Source organism: Cupressus sempervirens, chromosome 5, assembly GCF_028749045.1.
Source record: "Cupressus sempervirens isolate cs-2001-9-10 chromosome 5, ASM2874904v1, whole genome shotgun sequence".
Lineage (NCBI taxonomy): Eukaryota > Viridiplantae > Streptophyta > Pinopsida > Cupressales > Cupressaceae > Cupressus > Cupressus sempervirens.
Window position 1 is genome coordinate 714,177,810 of NC_143122.1, and position 24,222 is coordinate 714,202,031.

Here is a 24,222-nt window from a genome sequence, read left to right on the forward strand (position 1 = left end):
GAAACATTTAAGAACTGCAAATCATTCACTCTAGACGGAGGGAAAAGAAAAATGGCGAACACTCCAAACACATTACAGTTGTCAGAATATATGGATTATCTGAGTAGCTTCAAGCATGGATAGTACACTTTTAGATTGACATAGAAAGGGAGAAATATGCTACCAGTGAAGGGAGAATTTAGTCAGTACTCAATCATTCAATCAGGAAACTTTGCATTTACAAACAGCAATTACATTGGTTGGGAGAATAATTGTCGGAAGTGGAGGAGAGACATTAAGCCAGTCAGTGATAAGGAAGGTGACAGAGCCAAGGCCTATTCCATTGTTATGGACCAAGAATAGTGATTGTAGCTAATTAGAGGGATTGCTCAGAGCAAACACCACAGATTACGGGTTTTGCTTCAGTGCTACACTGTCCGACTTGGCATAAGTCGAGCTACCAATTAGGGATTACAAATGGAAATTCTTTTTATTTATTAGCCCATCAAATACTTATTAATTTAGACAATGATAGAGTTAACGGGATTTGAGTCAGTGTTATGCATCCATTAGTGAGTGAAAACAACAAACCTCAAATCGTCCTAAGTGATCGATTACCGTTCGAGCATAGAAGGAAGTAATCAACAAAGTTAGCTCAGATATCATGCAGATTGGTATGAGGTCACAATTAGACACGATAAGGAGAATCACATGCCAATCGATTACACAATACACTAAGCTACCTAACATTCATAGGGGACTGCAAAACATTTACAATCAGCAATGCAATAGTTCCAAACTTTTTTTTTCATATTGGACTCAACATTCTGTTAACTTATCACACAAATTTATATTGAATAACAGTCTAGTCAACATTCCCAATTGATAGAAAAGACACCAACTTAATCATGCAACTATAGAGGAAAATATAACACAACATATTTTTTCTATAGTCGGACAAAATAGAAAAATAACAAAGGCAACAACCATCGAGCTTTACAAAGAAAGCATCCTATTCAACACAGATAGCTTATAAGGAAAAGACAAGGCATGACAAAATAAGGAAAAAGACAAAAGATACAAAATAACTTAACCAACCATCTCTAAGTCAGTAAAAAGATATAAAATAAGTTAGCAACAACTTCCTTAGTCTGAATATACTTGACAAAAAACCAGCAACAACATCTATATATTAAAGGGGGCATTTGATTACATATTTTAAGTGTAAACTAAATATTGACACAAAAATATTGGATCTCTTGTAATAAGACCTTCAAGAAACAACAAAGGAGAGACTCTACTCCTTTAAAAGATGAAGAGGATAGGAAAATTCTCTATAAGTTGTTTTGGGAATTAAGGAAGATATCTACGGATCTTTGAAGGACTTGGCAAGCATTTTCTAGGGAAGGCTAAACATAAACAAGATAAGGATTAAACATTCTGGAAGGTTTATTAGCCAGGAGTTTGTGAACATCAGCTCAAAGACCAAGGGACATTACATTAAACATCTTTTAAATATATATATTAGTACAAATGGAACAAAGTTTGAGGTTTAGTCTCAATAAATTACATTTCAACCATACCAAGTTTCTTTATGAAGTGCTCCACTTCAACTCTAGAGAGAGGGTTGGTGAGAATGTTCATTGTTTGATCATTTGTACCAATATATTCCAACTTGATTGCTTTCTTTTCAACTATATCTCTCACATAGTGCTAATGGATCTGTATATGTTTCGATGGAGCATGGAAAACATGAGTAACTCAGAGCTTGATGCAACTTTGATTGTTGTAGTGTATAGTAGTAGGATTTAGGGATTCACCAAATAATCCCACAATCAACTTCCGAAGCCATACTGCTTCTCTAGCTCCCATGGTGGCTGCAAATTATTCTGCTTCTATAGAACTTTGTGCCTACTTATCTAAGAGATCATGGCTGATCCCAAACTGAAAGAACATCCAAACGTTCTCTTTTGATCAATCACACTTTCAGACCAATCTGAATTTGAGTATCCATGTCGGTCTAGATCATCTTTCTTATATTTGAGCCCATATCAAATAGTACCTTGTTGGCACCTCAATATATGGTTTGCAGCAACAAGGTGTATCTCCCGTGGTTTACACATAAATTGGCTCAAAACATTCATTGCATAGCAAATGTTAGGATGAGTGTTAACCAAGTATATTAGTGATCCGATAATTTGTCTATCAAGAGTAGGATCTGCAGATCTGGATTCTGTTGTTGCCTCTTTTAACTTATGTAAGTTAGTTTCCATGGGTGTGGACATTGGTCTATAATTTAACACCCCAAATGTTTCCAGAATATCAATAGTGTATTTTCCTTGATTTAGAAGAATACCATCAAGTTTCTACTAGACTTCCAAACCTAGGTAGTAGTGTAAAATACCCAAGTCCTTATCTCAAATTCTGATGTAAGTCCTTACAGAGAAGCCGAAGGAGGAAATGAATGGCCGAAGGAGCATAGAGAAGCCAAAGAAGGAAAGATGGTTACGACTGAAGATGAAGGGAAGAACATACAGTACGAACCCATAAAAAGGAAAGATTCCATCGTGCAACCGTGCAAAAAGGACATGTTACATCGACCCACAGATATAGCAAAAAGGTGCCGGCAACAAGGAAGACACATCATACGGTTTGCACAGGAAACAAGGAGGAAGGGTTCAATAAAAGTTGTAGGTGTTATTGATGGCCTGAAGAGGCAGCTGACAGAGTCCATGGTACTGAGCTTCGGGAACAAATTGGGCGACATAGAAAACCGAGTGGAGAGATCATGTACCTTAAATAAACTTGAGGAGCGACGATTGTAGGCATGAAGGGTCATGGAGGTGACACAAAATAGGTGCAAACCATGGCATGATAGACACCTGCAATTGAACAAGCTCCAACTAGGACAGTTGGAGTTGAGGTATGACAGACGGAATGAGATCAACTCAGACAAGTTTCAAATAAAATGGGTTGGGCCGTATCAGCTTCGGAAAGTGGGTGGTAATGGAGCAATGAAACTATGGATGCTAGACGGAAAGGGAGTCGCTGACGCAGTGAATAGGTCAAAGTTGAATGTCTACCATGATAACGCACCTCTGTGGTCGAACAACTGAAGAAACAAAAGAACGACTGTAAGTACTGTATATATGTAAATATTGTACAGAGTTATTCAAAAAGAAAAAGAAAAGAATAAATAAAAATTTAAAAAAAAAAAGGAAAAAAAAAAGCGAAAAAAAAAAGTGAAAAAAAAAAGAGAAGAAAAAGAAAAAAGAAAAAAAGAAAAAAAAAGAGCACCGTATGGTTGCCGACCGTACGGCTTTCTGGAAAAGCAATGACCACCGTACGGTGTTTGCTTCATAACACTGTACGATAGAGATTCCTATGTAAAGTCCGTACGTCTCTTGTATTAAGCCATTCGTTGAAACATTGAAGGCATTTTTTTTTGTTTGTGCAATAAAGTTTTAATTTTGTACGGCGTTCTAGCTCGCATTACCGTATGGTAGTAGCAAGTATATCACCGTACGGGTATGGTGGTGCCAAGGCATATCAAGAAACTTCTTACGTACGATGCAAAAGACATTTTTGGAGGCACCGAACGGCTTGAAGAGTGTCTGCACCATGCGGATCCAAGTGTATCGCCGGCATTTGTTATACCTCTAACGTTGTACATAGTCAAGGGAAAGAGCAAGAAAAAATTGAAGCACCATATGTTTGTGGCCTATATCTGTACGGCAAGAAAAAAGTGAAGCACATTCTTGAATTCCATACGAACAAGGAAGGCCACCACGACTGTACGGCATCCAATATTTTAACCCTGTACGTTGGCATAGTCATTTCCTGTGAAGATAGTAGAAGCCAGAAGTCGTTGATGAGGACACCAGGGAAGGAGAAGAGTTTTGTAGGAGAGGGGCAGTGGAAGAAAAACTTTGAAGGAGCAGCAAAAAAAGAAAAAAGAAAAAGAAAAAAAAGTCGACAAATCAAGAATGCTCAGAATGAGTAACGGATGATGCCAAAGGCAAAAGGAATTATCAGCGATTACTAGAAAGAGTGTGGGATCAGAAGAAATTGCAAAAATGGTGTGTTACATGTAGTTTTGTGGCGTTGCCCCCTGGACCCCCAGTCGTTGCGGATATCAGTTGTGGGAAGTGTGATCAGTTGATGAGACCTAGAGCTGTTGTAGGCATAGTGTGCCAGAGGTGAAAAGATCTATAGAATAAGCATTTCAAGAGGGGTGTTACACTCGGAGTAGGTGTTGGCCGTGAAGCTGTCTTGGTGGATGCAGGGAGAGCTCGAGAGGAGTTGATCATCCAGTTGAAAGCAGTTCAGCGACACTTGGCTCAGTGGACTCAGAGTTGGAAGCAACGAAAGCAGCACAGGTGGCTATCAAGGTGTATCAGCTTCGACGCAATTGGTCTTCACAGTCAGAGACACAGCATTTGGGTTCATGATGTATAAATCCATGTTCTTTTTGCTTTATGAATAATGTAGTTAGTGGTTGGATTTTCTTGTTGTCTAGTCGTCGGGAGACGACTTTTCTTTTTGAGGGGGATGATGTTGTCAGGAAATAATGTAACAAGATGTACCCGTTGGGGCAACGGGATGTACCCGTCGAGGTAACAAGATGTATGTGTCAAGGTAACAGGATGTACCCTTTGGGGTAACGAGATGGTACCCATCGGGGTAACGAGATGTATGCGTCAGGGTAATAGGATGTACCCGTCGGGGTAACGGGATGTAATTGTTGGGGTATTGGGAGGTATGCCATAAGGTTGACATGTATTTGTATCGGGATGTATCCAGAAGGTTCTATTGTTGTAGTCGACATGTATGTGGCTGACGGATACCTTCGAGAAGGTTCGTCGGATAGTATTTATACCCCCTTCGGGATCATTGTAATCATCATATCAGAGCATAATGTAATATCTTGGCGTATGCGAATATAATAAGGAGTTTTGCTATTCTTATCTGCTATTCTGTTCTATTATCTGTATGCATTGTCTTTTTTAACCTGTACGGTAAACACTCTTTGCAGTTGACGAGCTAGATACTTGAGATAACAAAGTTGAAAGTTACAACTTACAAACAAACATTCATACAATTTGTAACAAATGATAAATGGTAAGTCAATGAATCATAAATTAAAATCAGTAAAGTAAAACTCTTAAAGTTAAGATTATAAAGGGGTGGAATTACAAACCTGAGAAAACAGTTGGATGGCTAGTGAGGCGATCTTCGACTTTTGTCACCCATGACATTCCCACCACAAAATGGGATTCTTTTGTGCCATAGTTTTGAGATCCACCTTTGCAATATCTGAGTATCCTACAAGTTACAAGTTTACAACATAATATTAAAATAACTTAAATAAAGTTATAAGTAACAATTAAAAAAACTTATAACTAGAAAGAGTTTAGAGCACTGAATCAAGATTTAACAATTACTTGAAAGACTAGCAAATTCAGACCATTCGATGCGAATCTCACTAGCAGTCTAAGTATCATACATCTTGGCAATGCATCAAAAGAACCCATTCTTCACCTCATCATCCTGAAGTGGTATGACTCTACTAGGCCTAGGTATGTACCACTTCGGGTTCAATGCATAGGCAGCGATGTGCAAAGGAGTGTTTAGCTTCTCCCACTTGCGGTGAATGATAGGCTTAATGTGCTCCGTATAAAATGCTAGAGTGGAGTCTTTCTTACGCACAACAACCCTCATCTACGCAAGCATGGAATCAGTGCACTCATAAACCTCCTAAAGGCTAGGTGAATTTGCATCTCCAAATCTAATCACTTGAAACACTGGAGTAATGATGGAGACTATGTATTTTGTGTCACTCCAAAATTGATTAGTCTTCACTGTTTACCCTCTTCCCTTGCTCTGTTTTGGACTCAGGCCATCAAGTCCATTCTTGTGTCATAACCATGAGTTGTCGTGACTCTTGCAACTCAATCATTCTCTCCAAGAGAATATAATATGACGTGTGCCTGGTCTCAATTGGTTTCAGGAATTGCTTCTTTGTGAAATTCCTGAAAAGTGCATGTGATGTATGGTGATTGCAGATAAACATCTACGCCTCTCTCCCATCATTAACCACCTATCTAATGCAGTCAATTTTCCCCATGTCTTTGAGTGCATTGTTCATGGCATGTACACAACATGGAGTCCACCAAATATGCCTATAAGCTGCCTCAACAAGCCTCCTTGCAGCTTTGCACACATGTGCTGCATCTATCACAACTTGGACCACATTTTGTGGTCGAACCTCCTCAATAGCTTCCCTAAGCACATGAAACTGAAAATCAGCATCTTTATGATGCCTTGACCAATCAATTGCCTTCAAAAAGTATGGGCCCTCGGTGCATGTAACCATAATGTTGATGAGTGGATGATGACTAATGTTTGTCCACCCATCCATGATAATGCTACAGCCTGAATCCATCCAACATGTCTTCATCTGCTCCATCAAGATCCCAACCTTGTCATAGGCTCTATCCAACATTGTGGTCCTCAACTTGTGGTCACCTGGTGGCACATATGATGGCTCTCCTTCTTTCACTGCCACAGACATCATCCTCACAAAATAGGGAAATCGGGCCATGTGTAGGGATGCCATTGGAAAAGAAGAAATCACCAACATCATCTAACCAGTCCCTTGCATGCATGCTAAATAAATGAGCAATGGGGTTACTACCACTACGACTTGTAGTTGCTTTCCGTTTCCCCCTACTGTTATGCTCTGCTGAACTGTGCGTAGGCGAGGAAAAGGATGGTGTAGGTGACATACTCCCTGCTCTTTGATGCAAGATATGAGTAGATGTATCTCGCTGCCCCTGTAACTATTATATACTCTGTACCTGTTGCCTAGCAGCCAAAGATCTAGGCACTGGGAGTTCAATATCATTAGAAATGCCCCATAGTTTGTTCACTTCAATCCTGTATTTCATATTCTCAGGATTTGCCAAGAATATGCATGGGCTCATGCCATAACCAGTTCAGAAAAGGTGTGCATTAACTCTTGTAATGCTGCCAAACCATTTTGCGCCACATATATTACACTTCCATTTACGTATGCGACTAGCTATAGGTGTAGGGCATGTAATTTCACAACAAACTGTCTTAGAGGGGATTTTGGATCATAAGGACCCCTAGCATACTGTGCCAAAATCTCTAAAGGGCAATCAATAGAAGGCACCCTTGGTGCAACATAAGGAGGCTCTTCCTCAAATTGATCATCTACATTAGCCCCATGATTACTTCCCTCGGGCTCGGGCTCAGGCTCAGGCTCATAATCGGACACACTTCCCTTTTAATTTTTATGTCTTCTGCACTTTGGCCAGATCTAGATGCCATTTATAAAACTGCATTTCACAAAATAAAAATAAAATTATAAAAATGATTATGAATCATGATACATTTCAACCCAAATAATTAATAAGTTATAAGTTATAACAAACTAGTTTCAGCCTACTTAAAACTTTCCTATTAAATTTTAGCATTAACTATTTAAAAATATTATATATAAAAAAAAGGAAGCTAAATAGTAAATATGTTTCAGCATATTTTAAGAACAAAAAATAAATATAGATAATAAAAATCATAGAACTATCAACTATCTACTATCAACAAGATTTAAGAATGAAACATTCAAAAATTTAAAGCTGAAAGTAAAATTAAATGCTAAATGCTAAATTGATTTCTAGAACCAAAAAAGTCGTAAAATAAAAAAAACCTACCTTGAACTTGATGAGACACTTGCCAAATCAAATCTTCTTGTGCCTCTTGCTCCTCTTGATCTTGCAATCCTTTGCAAAATCACCCACTAAGCTCTCACAAACTCCTCCAAACTCTTTTGCTCACTTTGCTCCTTGCTGCTCCAAGACAATGAAATGAAAATGAGGTGTATTGGTCTTATTAAACCTTCAAATAGACCACATGGGACCCACACCCAATTAGGGTTAGCTTGCATAAAAAACAAATTAAAAAACAAATGCAAGAAAGTATTTTTAAAAAACTTTTTTGCCCATTCGGCTAGCCGCACCCCGCGAGCACCCCCTCGCACCCGAGCACTTGCGATGCACTCGCATCTCATGTCCCACTTAGGCCCTCGACCGATGCAGCAGAGGCACGGCTGCATTTTTTTCGGCCAGCGAGGGTAGTCGTGTGCGCGATGCACCTGCACCGAGTGCGTACATGCATTAGGTGCTTGGAGGTTTTGACCCGGGTGCGCGCATCCGGGTTACACTGTATCTTTTAGATGTGTGGCCTTAATTTTGATATAGAAAACTTAGAGCAACAATGCTTGTTATCATACAAATGATGATTTTAGATAAGATCATTATAATATTTGCTTGAGTGCAAGCAATTTTGGGAGGGGTGGTATGTCATGAACCCATAATTGATACATCTTTCTATTAATCGATGTACAAGTAACTTTTCATATTGATCTAGATAATATGATCAATGAAATTAATATTATCAATTAATTGATATTATTACCCAACTTATTAATAAGATTAACAATGTAAATAACAAAATAATCTCGTTGGCCCAATAATGGATAGATGGAAATAATTATAGTCTAGTAGATGTTATTAGCAAAACAATGAATTATCATAATACAATGGTGTCAATTTTGATGAATTTTGGCTAGTCACACATACAATAGTTGTGTTAGTTGATAGAGACAAGCTTACAAATAGGAAGCTCAAGAATGTTATAAAGGAGAGAAAAGTGGATAGAAAAAATAGAAGAAAAAAGGGAGGAATGACAATGATATATTTATGGAGATGAGTGGTTAAAGGTGATATGGAGAATCATATAGAACTAGTGTATAATTGATACTCATCCCAATGCGCTTGCAAATATGATATGAAATGAATGAGTTATTACACTACAATAATAATTATTGCCAAATTGAATAGCTTAGATTTTGCATAATCTGTATTAGAATGGGGGGAAATACGAAGAACAACCAACATACAATTTGAAGAAAGGAACAAGATCTCACATATACGTGTTGGTCTATGAATAGCGAGAAATATGAATTCTCTCTCTTCCTCACAAGAACTTTATCTTCTAGAAATATATAGATTACATTGCCAAAAACATAGCATCAAACAAACAACCACAGTGAGCTTGGAGTATATTTAAATGGACGTTGAATAATTCAAATTAACAATAGGAAGTATGTATTGCATAGAGGGGGAGATGTGAAATTCCTTAGAAAATAAGAGAGGAACAAGACCTTAACAGTGACAACAACAAGTCCCTAAAATGCAGTCAGCTATCCTGCGTACAACAAAGTCTTAAAACAACATCCTAAGTATTATTAGTTGACTTCGATAGTAGTCCATAAACCAATATTGATAGTCTCACGAAGAACATAAGAAAGTATTATAGCTCCTAAGGGATATTTCTTTTTAGTCAAAGATAGAAAACCAAGTTTAAGCAATAGTTAACACCATTTGTTATATTCTTCATTATTGCAAAAGAATGTTGATTCAACATGGGTATATATAGTGATTATGCAAGTATATAATCAGAATTATCTATATCATTAATCTTAAAAGTATATATATATATTGAAGAGCATATAATTCCAATGACTTTATATATATTTAGAATACAATTTTTTTCTTATATTGTTTATAAGAAGGGATTGTATATACATATATATCTTAAGCTAATTCCTTAATCACTTACTAATACGGCCAAGCAGACAAATGTTTTGCGAAGGGGAGAGTAATCTAGTCATAGCGAGAGAAGATTCCTAAAATAGGCTTTTTTCGTGAGGAAGCCTCTTGGAGACTGTCTCTATCCAACCGTCCGTCTTAGTGCTAGTGATTAGGTGATGATTAAGGTATTGAGGCTTAACTATGTATTGTTCCTAAATATGATCTAAGTGCGTAATTCTATACAATAGTTATTAGGGATTGGTATTCTAGTTTGAAACATTACAAATTGCCATTCCTAAGTATAATTCATACCCTAATTTGGAGTTGAAGAACAAATCAAGAATGGTTGTAATAAGGGATCATTACGCTACTTTAGAGGACACACTTGTCTTGACCCAAGAATTTGTAATGGATTTCAATGAATCTTCTACAAGGCTCACCTCCTTTGTCAACAAGGTGCTACAAACCTCAAGAAATTAACTTTTGTCCCTTTTAAAGAAACACTATTTTTTTTCACCATTTCTTGCTAATATGATAAGCAAAAAACAGTGAAAGCCAGATTATTAGCTAATAGGCTATTATACAGGGGACTTTAACCGGAAAGTGTAATGTATCACATGTAAAAAGAATCCGGGTGGGAAAAACAAAGACAATGTCAGAAAAAGGTAAAAATAATGTTGGATTTGGTGTTTGTGCATTAGCCTCCCCAAAGCTTGAGGAAGAAAGTGCAGAAGATTTTAGTGCTAGTTCAAGCGATGTCACAGGAAATTCTCGTGGTTTGCAGCAACAAACAGTTGAGAGTCCAAGTTTGAGAGAGAATTGTCGTGCTGAAAGCCATTGGACCAATGGATGTATTGTGAGTGAATGGTATGACAAAGAAATTTTGGTAGTATGTTAAATATGATCCTATCAACATAAAGAGCACAAAACATTTTCAATAGGATCCTTTTTCTCTGCTACAGACATAAGAAATTATTAAAGAAATATGCTTGCTTAAAATGACTACTTCAAAGTAGGATGGTAAATAATTATTGGATTTCATAAAATATTGTTAAATACTTGGTGATATATAATATATTAATGTTTTAAAAAAATAGTACTATTGTTAAAAATAATATATTGGTATTATAATTAAAGGTAAAATTAATATAATAATAATAAATCTCGACTTCGATCTATTACCCATCAAAGAAGAAATTAAAATATTATATTAAAATATATTATAATTGTTGAAGTTTCAATAATTTAAAAATTACGAATAAATTATATCATAAATATAAATAGGCAAGAGATCAAGGCTCATATAGTCATTTAGAAAACTAAAATTTAAATGTTGTATCTCTATTCCAATATAATTATATAACGTTGATTCAACATGGGTATATATAGTGATTATGCTGGTATATAATCAGAATAGTTGAACCAGAATAAGGGTTAGCATTTACAACTCAATTAGAGGGACAATTAGTATAAATGTGAAGGTTACTGTTAAGAGTTAAAATGCGCATTACATCATAAATTGTTATCATTATTCTTTAAATTTATCATATCGAAACGTTATTTAACTATATTTTACTCTCGGCCTAAATATTGCACCTCCTTTTGGTGCAAATGCTAGTTTAGATAGGTGAATCTTGCAGTTTTGATCTACAATCTTATGAGGATTGGTTTAAAAATGCGTGATCCAATGGGCCTGTTTTCTCTTATGTGTAGTAGGTTTTTCTTTATGTATGGCCACCACAACTTTAGGTGTAGGTGGGGAAAGACAAGGCCTCATTCTTGAAGATCCTCTCCTTGCCAAAGGATAACCTTGATGCAAGGAGAATTTGAAAAGCTATGGCCAGAGGCACACATAACTATTCAAACATCTTGCCGAGTAAACACAATGGAAGCAACAACCCAGAGAACAACACCAAGGAGAGAAGAAACAACAAATACTTTATTAATTCATCAAATGGTTTGCATACATGCTCAACTACGAGGTCTTCTAGGTAATGGCCAACCAAATTTACGAAATTCCAGCCTTAGAATTTTTTATAGGTCCTTAATTCTGACTTCTAGCTCCCTTCACTTCACTCTCCCATCTAGACTCTCTTAGTGACACTTAACCTAAGCCTAAACACCCCTATTTATACTTGCCAAAATGACTTACACAAGATTCTAGATCTTTACATAATAGAAGGTTGACCCCAAAACTGTCTGCGCACATCCAAAGACAAGATCCTTACATTAAATTCATGACCTAAATTAAATACATAAGTCTGTTCACAGTAGGAACCAATCATAGGCAAACTCGGTCAAAGAAGGAACCAAGCATCAGCAAACATCAGGTTCACTCGGTCAATACTAGGCAACTCGGCCAACACTGAACAACTCGGCCAGCACTGAACAACTTGGCAGCAACTGCAGCTCGGCAACCACGAGAACTCAATACTAACAGGCAAAATGAACAAAGATGAGCAGGATAGCGAGGCAACTTAGGATGCTTTTGCATCAAACCTATTTTTGCTTGCTCCTACCACAAAATATTCTGACAATTCAGGTTTTGGCACAAGTGCATCTTTCTTATTTATGCAAGGTTTGATGCCCATATGAAGAATACTACACAAATGGGTTTTCACCTAACTATTTCTAATAATATGTTTCACACTACACCCATAGCATACCAGCATATATACACTACCACCTAGAGTTTTCTGTATCATGCCAATCTACTTTCATAGTTTTGTATTTGGGGTCTATTCTGATCTGGGTTTGGCCCACGGAGCTAGAATTGTCGACCATTTTAATCCTTATAGCAGCAAATTTGGAAAACAAGAAATCCCGAATAAGTGAAAACAAAAGGGAAAGTATCTTATCTAAATGAAGAACAATGAAAAGAAAAACAAGACTGTTGTATAAAGCAGAAATGAAGAAATTACACCACAAAAACTAACATTTAATCCTAGAATATTTCTCTATGATTTTCATGGTTGCAAATGGGCATCTACACATGCACAAAGATATCAATCTGACCACTTTGGTACCTTCAAAATCTTCAAACTCTATTTGGGCAATGACAAGCAAGAATGAAAGTTTAGCAAGTGCATTTGGTTTGTGTCCTTTGTTTTCTAGTTGAGTTAAAATGAGTTTGTTTCTGTGTTTTAAGGTCTTTAGGGGTCAATTTTAAGGCTAGGGGTTATCTATATAGGTTTGATAGTTAACTTAGCATGTCCAAAAAAAAAAAAAAAAAGATATATTTTTCTTCCTAGGTTTTCTGAGGATATTAAAGAATGTACTTGGGTTCACTCACATTTTTTGCAGAGAAAATCTGGACAAGTCTAGGACTGTTTTGCAGACCGTGTGCTTCGAATTGCATTGAGACCAGGTGGAAACCAAACCTAGGCCCAGGCTTCAGAGTAGCCAAATTAAAAATCTTGGAAAATGACGTCTTTTGCATATAGATGAAAGAACTAGCATGTACCTCCATAATGTCACTGAAATTTTAAGCACTATTCACATGAATCATTGAGAGGTTCATATCATCTTGGCAATAGCCATTTATTCTTTATCCAATCTATTTTCCTTTTATCCTTTTGGCAAAAAATGTATATTTCATCCAAGCTCGTCTAAGAATTTTATCCATTTGGGGCAGTAAAACATTGATATTCTCTACTAGTCAGTTTTATTGATTTTTGCATCATTTCTGTGACCTTTGGTTGCTCAATTCCATGGTGGCATAATTCATTCTGTATATTTGGTGTTAATTTCTTAATCATAAATGATTATATGGCCAAAAATTGAAAACAGTACCAGATTATTGTGAACCTAGTTAATTTGTCTCTCTTGAATGTGGTTGCACTTGAACATCTTTATGTTTGTTTCTTAATCTTTTTAAATTTTTTAAATGGATCTTGTTTCTTTCAGATTTTATAGTACCTTCCCTATGGAAAGGTTTATTATTAGGATTAACAAACAGACTTTTATTCATTAATATACTTTTTATTTACTTTATCAGGGCATTATGAACCAGTTATCTGATGTGATGTATGAATACAACTTTTCTTTGCCTCCTGACTATGCATTGGTGCTAAGAGCATTAGGATCATTAGAAGGGACAGCAAAGTCACTTGATCCTGACTTCAAAGTTGTAGCAAGCGCATATCCTTATATTGTAGGCAGACTACTTGCAGATCCTGACCCTGACATGAGAAAAATATTGAGGGAGCTTCTTATACGGAACAATGGATCGATTCGGTGGCATCGCCTTGAGCGCCTGGTATGTCTGTCAAGTTTCACTTCAATAAATAAGGTCGTTGAAATAAAAGTTCAGGCAAGTAAAAAATCTTGTATGCAATTTTTGAGGTATAATATAACCCACTAAATTATGCTGTTACTGATGTAAGTCACCTGTTTGCTGGAAACTTACTAATGTTGGAATCAAATATTGCAAAGACAGTATGAAGCACTCTATTGCAATGTTTCTTCAGGCAGTGAAAGCTAATAACGCAGTGCTATTTCTCAGTTAGAGGTGAACAGCTTTTTGTGAGAATAATACCATAGATACTAGGAAGACTTGTACCTTGATCCTTAGGATATCTCCTTTACTAGAAATGTGTTGTCATTGTGTGTATGGAGTTGGTTCAGGACATTTGGAGACTACAGAGGAAGCTTCTTTTTGTCTCTATATGTGATATCCCCTTTTTGAAATAGGATTTAACGATAAATAATAAAGAAGTTAAAATAGAAAAGAATCAAAATAAAAGTTAAATTCAAAATTCAAAATATAACATAAAAAACTGGTGAAGTTGATGAAGGGTCAAAAGGCATGAAATGAAAATTTGTGACTCCCTTGAACATGAGATATAAAAAGGGAGAAGAGAACTTCATTTGAAAGAGGGAGAGAGGAAGGAAGAGAAAAGGGAAGGTGTGAATCAAGGACGATTACTAGAAGAGGGAAAGAGAAATGAGAAGGAAATATGGAAGTGACTCATTGAAGGGGCAAAAGTTATGAAGGGTTGTGACTCTTTGAAAAGGTGGTAAATATGAAGGCTTGGGACATGTTCAAAGAGGGACAATTATTAAGGGATGTGACTCTTTTGAAGGGTATAAATGATGAAGGGTTGTGACTGATCCAAAGGATGGTAATTGTGGAAGGCTGGGACCTTCATAAAGGGAAGCTATGAAGAAGAGGTGTGTCTCTTCCCCACATTGGAAGATATAATGGGGAGAATGTTTTAGGTGAGGAAGGTATTAGAATATTGTAATGTTTCGTTAATGGTCATCTTAGTCTTTAGTTTATTAGGCAGTTTTTATTTTTGTGTTTAGTTCACGATTGTTTCTCTTAGAAACATCGTTTTTGTAAATCTATACAAGGCGCTTTCATCTCCTTTGTTTAATACAACAACATCAATTTACCATAACATTAGTTGTGTATGTACTCTCAAGTTTTGCAAGTATTCGCTGAATTTTACAACTATGATATCCATTAAATTCCCATCACATGTTTTTAAAAATAATGGCATTTCCCTCTGACTTAGTCTGCAATCTTAAAGTGATCGTGGTTTAAAATAACTTCTTATATCTTAATAATTGGAAAATTCACAACCCAAGGAGGAAGATAACCTACCAAACATTTGCATTTACAACTTCCACATATTTGTGTCAAATTCTTGGCACATCTTGTTGCTGTTATCTCCATATAAAGAGTGCTATCCAAAATTACCCTTTGAAACCTTGGTCTTCAAGGTACTTGTCTAACTTTGAGTACCAAGCCCTCCAGGCTTGTTTTAGTCTATAAACTTATAAAGTGCCTTTTATAGCCTGCAAGTGTAGTCCCCATTCTTTGATAGAAGAAATCCTTTATATTGTTCAATGTACAATTCTTCCTCCAAGATTCCATTTAGGAAGGCAAATTTCACATCCACATGTAGAAGTTTGCTGAGACTAGTATTATCCCTTGAAAGAGTTCTGCAATCTATTGCTTTGTCACCAGAATTGTTGCTTGAAAAACAATGGTCATAAAAGGAGTGATGGAGTTTGGTTATATGTGGTTGTCTTTGATGAAATGGTCTTTTAAAGTTGTCCTTCATTGGCTTTGGAGGTGGATTGTTCTTTTATGGGATATAGTTCTCCTCTTTTTTCTTTTGTTTCTTTATCTCCTCCCTTTTGTTGTCATCCCTTTTGGTGGAAATTTGAGAACTTTGTACTTGTTTTTTTGTTTTTCTTCAATTTCCTCTTGTGGCGAAGTTGTAACCTTGGAATTTTTAACTTCCTTTGTATTCTCTTGATCTTCAACAAAACCAAGTTTAGTCTTAACAAATATTGACCTTTGCGAATTGATGATATCATGCAATGTATTGGTGCTTTTGTCAAATTTCAAGCTTCAATTCACTTATTCAATGAATTACTACAACTTTTTTCATAAACAATTTCAAGCTCCTTTTTTAAAGAATTGTATTCCTTTGCCTTATGCTAATCTGTTATAACATCCTTAATCCATTTTGCCTCCTAATTGAACTTTTAAGTTTATAATCTGTAGGAAAACTCAGGAACCCATCATGAAGTTGCAGACTTTCGGGATCAAACTTGGACACAAAGAACTAGAAGAAGAATTCTTGAGCAAGAGCCCCTGTAAAGATAAGATAAATTCATTAATGTCCTACAAGAGACCACCAATGGATCTAAGGGATTGAAGAGATTATGCCATGGCTACAACTGGTAGCAACAACACCAAACGGTGTTCGTAGAGAGAACAAAACAGGAAAGCAAAAAGCAAAAAGCAAGGAGAGAAAGAAAGAGGCAAGAAGAGCATAAGTATTTCTCACAGGCGAGAAGTACCCCAGAAGAGAAGGATATGACCTAAGGCGAAAGTGAGTAATTGTCCTTGGTTGTCTCAAGGAAATGTTGGAGGTAGGGTGGAGTTGTTGAGTGTACCCTGTTGGTTCCCAAAACTGCAGATTAGAATCCTACGAGCCTGCCTTGCTCGATGTTGGGATATCTAATTGGTTGTGGCCAACTTGACAGGAACAATCAATTCGATCTAGATCCTCTGCGCTTTTGGCTCTGCAAAACCAAAGCTTGTACACCTGATCCTAGACAACAAACTTGGATCCAAGACGTTTATAGCAGATAGATTCAATGCAAAGACAATCCCGAAATGGCAAGATTTTAAGGAAACTTCTGAATTGATAATGATGAGTATTAATCTTCGAAATATGATTACTTTAATAAACTTGCGAAATGCTGAAATAAGATTAAAAGTGAATTACTAAAACAAATAGATATTAAACCCTTAACAGAGAAAGATTAGAAATTTATATTGCCAACATATAGATTAAGAAATATAAGTGAATTAATGATTAGTGCTGAAATTTAAAAGGCCAATAGAGTCAAAACTATATGTTTTCACATACAACTTTATAATATTATGTATATTAAATCTATAAACAATTCAGTTATCAGGATGCATCAAATTATTTCGTTTTATGTGTATTTAAACCTGTCTATAATGTTTTAACCCTTATATGGACAAAATAGATACAAATAAAGAAAACAATAACAATATTTCACAATATTTGTATTTGTCGGGTTTAAATAGCAACGAATAATTTGATCCACTTATCCTAGTAATAAATTATTAATAGAAAATAAAAATGGTCACAAAGGACGAACTATATAGTATTTAACTCTTAAAGCAAATAAAAATCTTACTGATTATACTACGGAAAAATTCGTGTTGAAGACACCCAAATGTTGATGCTCCACTCAACACAATTTTAAATCACACAATGTTGAAATATATGCCCAATAATTTCGCTATCCAAGAGCTTAGTTCAACTTCAATATCTTCCAAAAAAGGAATTATAATAACATGTATGCTTCAGGAAATGCCAAGAGTTTTCAAAATTGTAATGAATGGTGGGTTTGATTTTTCCATCACATATTTATAAAGAATGAAAAGGGTTCGGTTATATTCCAAGCCTTGCACCTCTTCATTAAAAACTAATCCATATTTATGATTTGAATTACATTGAACATTAATCAATGGTTAATGTTTTCTATGACTTATAAAGTCGGAAACCATATCCTTCACTCCCGTGGGCCCCTCTTCAAACTTTTAATTTGCTCATCCTTCTGCGTGTATCTTGAGAGTGGCCTTTGGTGGTCTGAAATTGATTTGATACAATTATTCCTCTTTCGCAAATGTTCACAAATTTTTAACAGCATCGGAAAAAGAACTCCTATCCCATAAGCAAGCTCCCATAAACGTGTTACAAACTTGCATCAAACACATAACATAAGATTAATAATGAATAAGACATATCCATTGTTCATGCGATTCTAGAGAGTATTTCCTCTGAGATTTTAATCATAGTGTGGGCAACAAGAAACATGTAGGATGTGGAACTCTTCAATGAAGGCAAAATTCGGCATATGTTTCATGCGACACAAAATTAATCTTTTACCATCGGGGCCTCCTCGTTCACGCACTCATGCCTCTTATTTGCATAGATGATATCACTTATAGCGGTTTCTAGTGTCTAGTTATCCATATGCAATGACTGTTGTCGGAAGATATAAATTATCCTTGTCGAGTATAGGGCAATGGTGTTACTCCAAACGGCGGATTATGTTCTTTCCTTGATAACATATCCAGGAACCCATGGTGACCTTTTGAGTATATCACATTTGTTAATATAAATGCACATCTGTTATGTGTAGGATGTCTTATTCTCATCAACCTCTTCTGAAGGCTGGGCTATTCATATTGTCTTCATAAATATTGCAAGTAGTGTTGCAAGAATTGGCTGTCATCAACAAGCTTTTTGTCGATGTAGATATAATGGATATCCCAATCATCCTTTATCCATAACTCCACAATTCCCATTTTTTGTCAATAATAGGGAACTAAGATGAACACGTGAGAATTGAAAAACACTTGATTATCCATCAACCAATAATCCGGACTGAAGGTGATGGCTGGAAGGAACCAATACTGCGTTTTGCTTGATCACTTTGAAATCGATACTGCAATCACCTACTATACTGATGCTTGATTCCTCTTGAAGTAATATGTCAATACACGCATAAGTCTTAGCAAAGAATTTCTAACATTAATTTTTAAAAATGGAGGTACAACTTTTTGGGCTCCATCATACCCACTGCGAGGTCTCACAAATATGGTGTGGCTTGAAGAGCTTGAGGAAAGGTTGAGCGACCTTTTTCATCCCTCGGGCAAGAATCCTATCTCGGTGGACACTAGGACTTGAGGATGTGAACGCAGAGCCACATGACTTCTTACAGATAAATTGCAAGGCACTGCTGATCGATTTATCTGAAGGAGGAGAATAGGCTCCTGCACCCTCTGAATGTGTAGTAGAATTTCCCCCTTATCTCATAGTAAATGGGTTAGCAAAAAAAAAATTTGTCTCCAACTCCACCTCCCCAAGAGAATAGATGTGAAAAATCTTGTCCACTCTGGCAATCTGATGGTCCGTTTGAATGTGAAGCTAGTGTGAGCCAACTGTAAAAGAACCCAAAGAGATGCAAAGGGCGTGGTCCAATGGCGAGTGAGATACCAAGGGTGAACAATGATCTTGTCTTGAATATCCATGTAGTGCTTAGCATAAAGGGCCATCCTCTACCAGAGACCCCCTGGAGGGTTTATCCAAGTCGCGATAATGTACTATTTGTAAATGTGAGAAAAAATGATATATTATAATGTGGAAAGGATATAAGAAATGACCTGAACTTTGAAGAAATGTTTCAATTGATGTGAAAAGGATATATTATAATGTATGATAGTCTATCTAATGTAGACAAGAGCATGAGCGAGTAGGTAATAGACCAAAAGTAAAATCAAAATTACCTAAATATTAAATATTGGTTGCCTAAGTAAATTCAGGCAAATGTAAATGGGTAAAGATTTATTTACTTGAACACTCGCCCCCTCCCCACTAGTGCAACTTAGGGAAAATAACAATTATGCAAATTATGCAAGACTGATAAAAATATTGTAGCATGGGTCCCAAACAATTGACTATGTTAGGTACCCATGTAATCATGCAACTAATCTCTCACAAATGGAGAGGAGAAAACCTTGTGGGACAAAACTCCTCTCCAAAAATTAAAAAATAATGCAAGTGATAGATCATGCAATGTATTGTGGTATCAACAATACCTCTCAAGAACTACATCTATCACTAGAGTACAGTACAATGAATAGAGGGAAAGATAAGACAACATTGCCTTGATACAATCTATCACTAGAAAGGTCAGCATCGATGAACTTGTGTTGAAAGTTTGGTGGAGTGTGTACTCACTTCTTAGCTCCCTCAATGCATCTTCCAATCCATCACTTGGTGCCATGATTAAATTTTATTCCCGACAAGTTGGCAAGATCACCAACTTTGATACCGCTGGTATATACCATTGTCATACAATTTCCCTATCCTCTCTCATTGTAGCACTGTAGGACCTTAGCATTGTAGGACCATGTAGGACAATGTAGCACTGTAGCAACATAGGATTGTAGCACCATAAGACCGACGGACTGTAGGACCATGTAGGACAGAAGGGCCGCATAGGACCATAGGGCCACATAGGAAATATGACTGTCCCACTGTAGAGCTGCGGCCACAGTTGAACTGTAGAACCATCTAGGATTGTAGGACCATAGGGCCATGTAGGGACTGTCAGATCGTCAGACCATGTAGGACCGTCAGACCATAGGGCCATGTCTTCCTACACTATGACCAAGTTGTCCTCATCGTAGGACCAAGTTGTTCTCACCTTAGGACCAAGTCTTTCTGCCGTATCACCGTAAGGCAATTCTCTCCCTTCGAACACATAGTTGCCCATTAATTCCACCCATAGAAAACAATGTCCTACAAACTTCACTCTCTATGGATTGCTTCAAGGATTTACTAGTGTGTTTGGAATGAGGCACCAACCTCCAAATAGGATAACTGTTTGGTCTTCTTCTTGAATTTTATTCAAACCACCTCCACAAATCTGCACAAATAGCTTCTTGAAATCTTCTCACAAACTTCAGTAGCATCTGCGCATAGGTGCAATGGTCCACAGAATTTCTCGTTAGTCCTCATAAATTATCAAAATCATTATCATTATCATGACATAGAAAACTGGTTAGACATCTCCAAGATGGCTTAGACTTTTAGAAATGCCAGGTCCATGACTGGGACATGGCATTCCTGCAGTGTTCCCAACAGGGGTGAGCATGTCCCCTACTTCAGCGGGCATCTGAAAAATGACCCCCCTCTATTTGTGGTGTAAATACAGAACAGGGGCAGTGGGGGGATGATTTATCACTGCATCCATCCCATTTTCGAAACTCTGCAATTTTAAGGGGAATACATGCCCATGGATCTATTGTAGTTTTCTTACATCACAAACTAGGATTAACAAGGTTAACGGATTCAATTGATTTTGACAGTGTTTATTGGAATACTCCTCTGCTACTAAATTAGTACCACTCTTTCAACAGATCAAGAAGCTTTGATAAGTATATCCGTAAGAGAATCTGCATCATGAAAGAATGGAAATAGAAAACAAAGAAAAAAAATTGAGGCCATGAAAAGATCTGCTCATGAGGATGTGTGCTTTGATTTGATCAAGCAAACATGACTGAAGATTCTCACCCAATTGATCTGGCTGTCTACACCCATTCCATAGCCTTAACGGGTAGAAATGATATTCTGACTGTTTCCATGAGCTTTCAGGAAATTCTGAGATTACAACTCGCACCTGAGGGTGGATTCGCAAAAGATTTAAACTGTGTGCTCACAAAATGATTCTTCTTAAAACCTTTATTAATTTCATAGCTCACTTTTCAGGTAATGGCAATTGCAGAGCAAAGTTCAGGCATGGAAAAAGATGAAAGCAGCAAAGCACAAGATAATGTGGAATCCTCTGAAGTTAGAGAGCTTGTTTTATCCTTTGATATGCGGGCCGTAGCTGCATCCACAGTAGATTTACTTGATTTCATTTTCTCAGGCAAAGGTGAAAGGGTCCGGGTATTCCTAATTCAAGATATTGTCAGTGCAGTGGATTCATTTTGCCAGCAAGAAATTATAAATCATTTTAATCTTGACAGAATTGAAGCTGTTGAAGACAGCAATGCCCCTTATCAAAAAGATTGGTCAAACAGTGAACATGTCCCCCAAAATGATTCAGGTGAAAGAAGGAATGCATTCTGCGATCAATCTGTAAAATTTGAGGGTAACTTAAATTCTAAATTTGCATCAAGGGGAGACAATGGGCAGCATTATGGAGACAAGAATAATAGGGGACAGAAAAGGTCAGAAAGATCTGAAAAATCTTCTAAAACAAGAGAAGACAGTGATGCAGACAATGAACAGGTCAGTAGACTGTTAGAATAAATTAATGACATCTGCTTTTCTTTTGCATTTTAGGTGCATATGGTTTTTCTAGGTTCATTTTTTATGCACGTGGATGTTCTGAATCTGTAGATAGCGGTAAAGAAAATTACACGAGCTTTTAATATTTCATAGTACAACCATGTTTGATGTTTAAGTTTATTGTCCTAAATACTGAGATGCCATTATACAAAACAATCTGCTGTGTCAAGAATGATGTACATAAAAATGGACCTGTCTGCGTAGTTCCTCATCTGTTACAATTTTATGAAAGTGGTTAGTACAACTATGTAATTGAATTGAGTGAATACACACTAAGCATCCCATTATTCTGTTATTGCAGAAGCGCTTTTTCCTCATTAGGGTTATTGCTGGTCTACGTGCTTTTGCAAAAGCTGTGAATTCTGCACCTGAGGTATGGATACCTTTGCTAGTTAGTACTGCAGTTAAGCCTGAGGTATGTAAATTTTATATAAATGTCCTCAAAGCCTTGGCTAAGAAATCCTGTCAAAGAGTACCTGAGACTGCTTGGCTTCATATTTCAAGAGCTATTCACAATTCCTTTGAAGCAAGTAACTGATACAGCTGTGGAGGTAAATTGGTTAATTGAACTGTTTGATGCAATGGACATGCAGCTATTTTATGGAGGCAGGCTGGCATGACCAAAAATGTATATAGCCTGAGAATTCATTTCTAGACGTGGATAATAAAAAGTGTTGTCTATCTTCATTTGGAACCTTTTTCTGAGTGTCGATCATTTTGCATCTTTTCGTATTCTTTGTTCTCATACAGCTTATTAGCAGGCTTCTTTCCAGTTAAGAGAGCCGATCAAGATTTCTAAAGTTTTGTAAGCCTTGCACGAGCTCCTAGCACAAACTGGTGCAATTCTTTGATTATAAGATGCTGTAATTATCGAATTATAGAAGATTTCTTGCTATCGTTGGGCACACGATTGATGATATATCTTCAGGTGTAAGAGTAAATGCATGGCATCAGAAACATTTCTTGGAGCCTTATGGCAAATATAAATATTCAGTCATCTGATAATACTAATGCAACCGGTTCTGCTAACTAGCAATTAATCCATGTTCTTTTGGACCAATCCAGAGCTTGCTTCCTTTGATGGGCGGTTGATTTAAGCTCTTTGTAATGGTCAACTTATTCTTTAATAATAAAATCCCATTCATCTATATTTTGGGTGGTAGTAAAATTTGGAGTCTATTCCCACTTACAGTGCTGATGTTACATAAAACATACATTTGTTGGAATAATATGAACGAGTATCTATCAATTTAAATGAGTGTGACGATGGTGTTAAGGAAATAGCATTAGATTTAATACTTTTTTAATTTTATCTATATATCTCTTGATGTAATGAATGCACTCTCACTTGAATCTCCTTGTTGATGTGATTGATCAAATTCTTCTTGCAGATTCGTACAAATAGATTGGGCTGCCAACCTGTAAGTATATTTGTATGTTTGCTTTCAATATAAGATGCAAATACAAAGGTTAGAGATCGCTCCAACTTCCAGTAACACTGTTTTTGTTGTGTTTCAAGTACTCAACAGATTTGATTATTAGCCGATAGGCTTTTTCATCGGGGCAACCTGCAGCCAGAATATTCTCACACAATCGGAAAATTAGAATTGTTGGCATCGAAAAGTGGTTGTCCATTGATGAAAAGTGGTTGTCTGTTGACAAGAGTGAACTTCACATGCAATGGAATATAAATCGTGTCTCGCACATCTGCAGATTTATTTTAAGGGTAAAGAAGAATCTCCTTGCAGATTTCACTGTCATAGCAAACCTCTACTCTCGCTCCCTGATTTTTCGCAACTTGCACGTCCATGGCTGTAGACTTTGGAATATTAATGAGCACAGTTGTTTTGACAAGGAGATTAAAACTACAGTGGATATGATAAGTAATAATTCTGGATGCGAAAGAAAAGCGTCTACATGAGCAATTTTCAAAGTAGATTTGTGTAATCAGTGGTCTGTAATAATTTGATGAAACAATGATTATATATTGCTGAAATCGTTTTAATTTTACATATCATAAGATAAAGAGGCACAATTTTGGGCTTTCGGAATATCAGTTGGCTTAGTACGACAATCGCCATCACCTTCAATGGTGGTGGTGGTCACAGATGCATGAATTCATACCAGAGTGATCGTGGTCT

The 24,222-nt window shown here is 36.6% G+C and overlaps 1 protein-coding gene across 4 annotated transcripts in view; it reads left to right on the forward strand.

Moving 5' to 3' along the window:
- The window catches only part of LOC149557985 (Protein kinase superfamily protein), a 235,137-nt gene extending 211,888 nt beyond the window's left edge, over positions 1-23,249 (forward strand). For all 4 annotated transcript variants that reach the window (XM_089832437.1, XM_089832438.1, XM_089832436.1 and 1 more), the window contains exons 13-15: positions 13,657-13,917; positions 21,497-22,021; positions 22,383-23,249. In XM_089832437.1, the coding sequence (XP_089688563.1) occupies positions 13,657-13,917; positions 21,497-22,021; positions 22,383-22,619 (1,023 nt within the window). In that variant the 3' untranslated portion in view covers positions 22,620-23,249. The remainder of the gene's footprint in view (positions 1-13,656; positions 13,918-21,496; positions 22,022-22,382) is intronic.
- Positions 23,250-24,222: the final 973 nt, after the last annotated feature.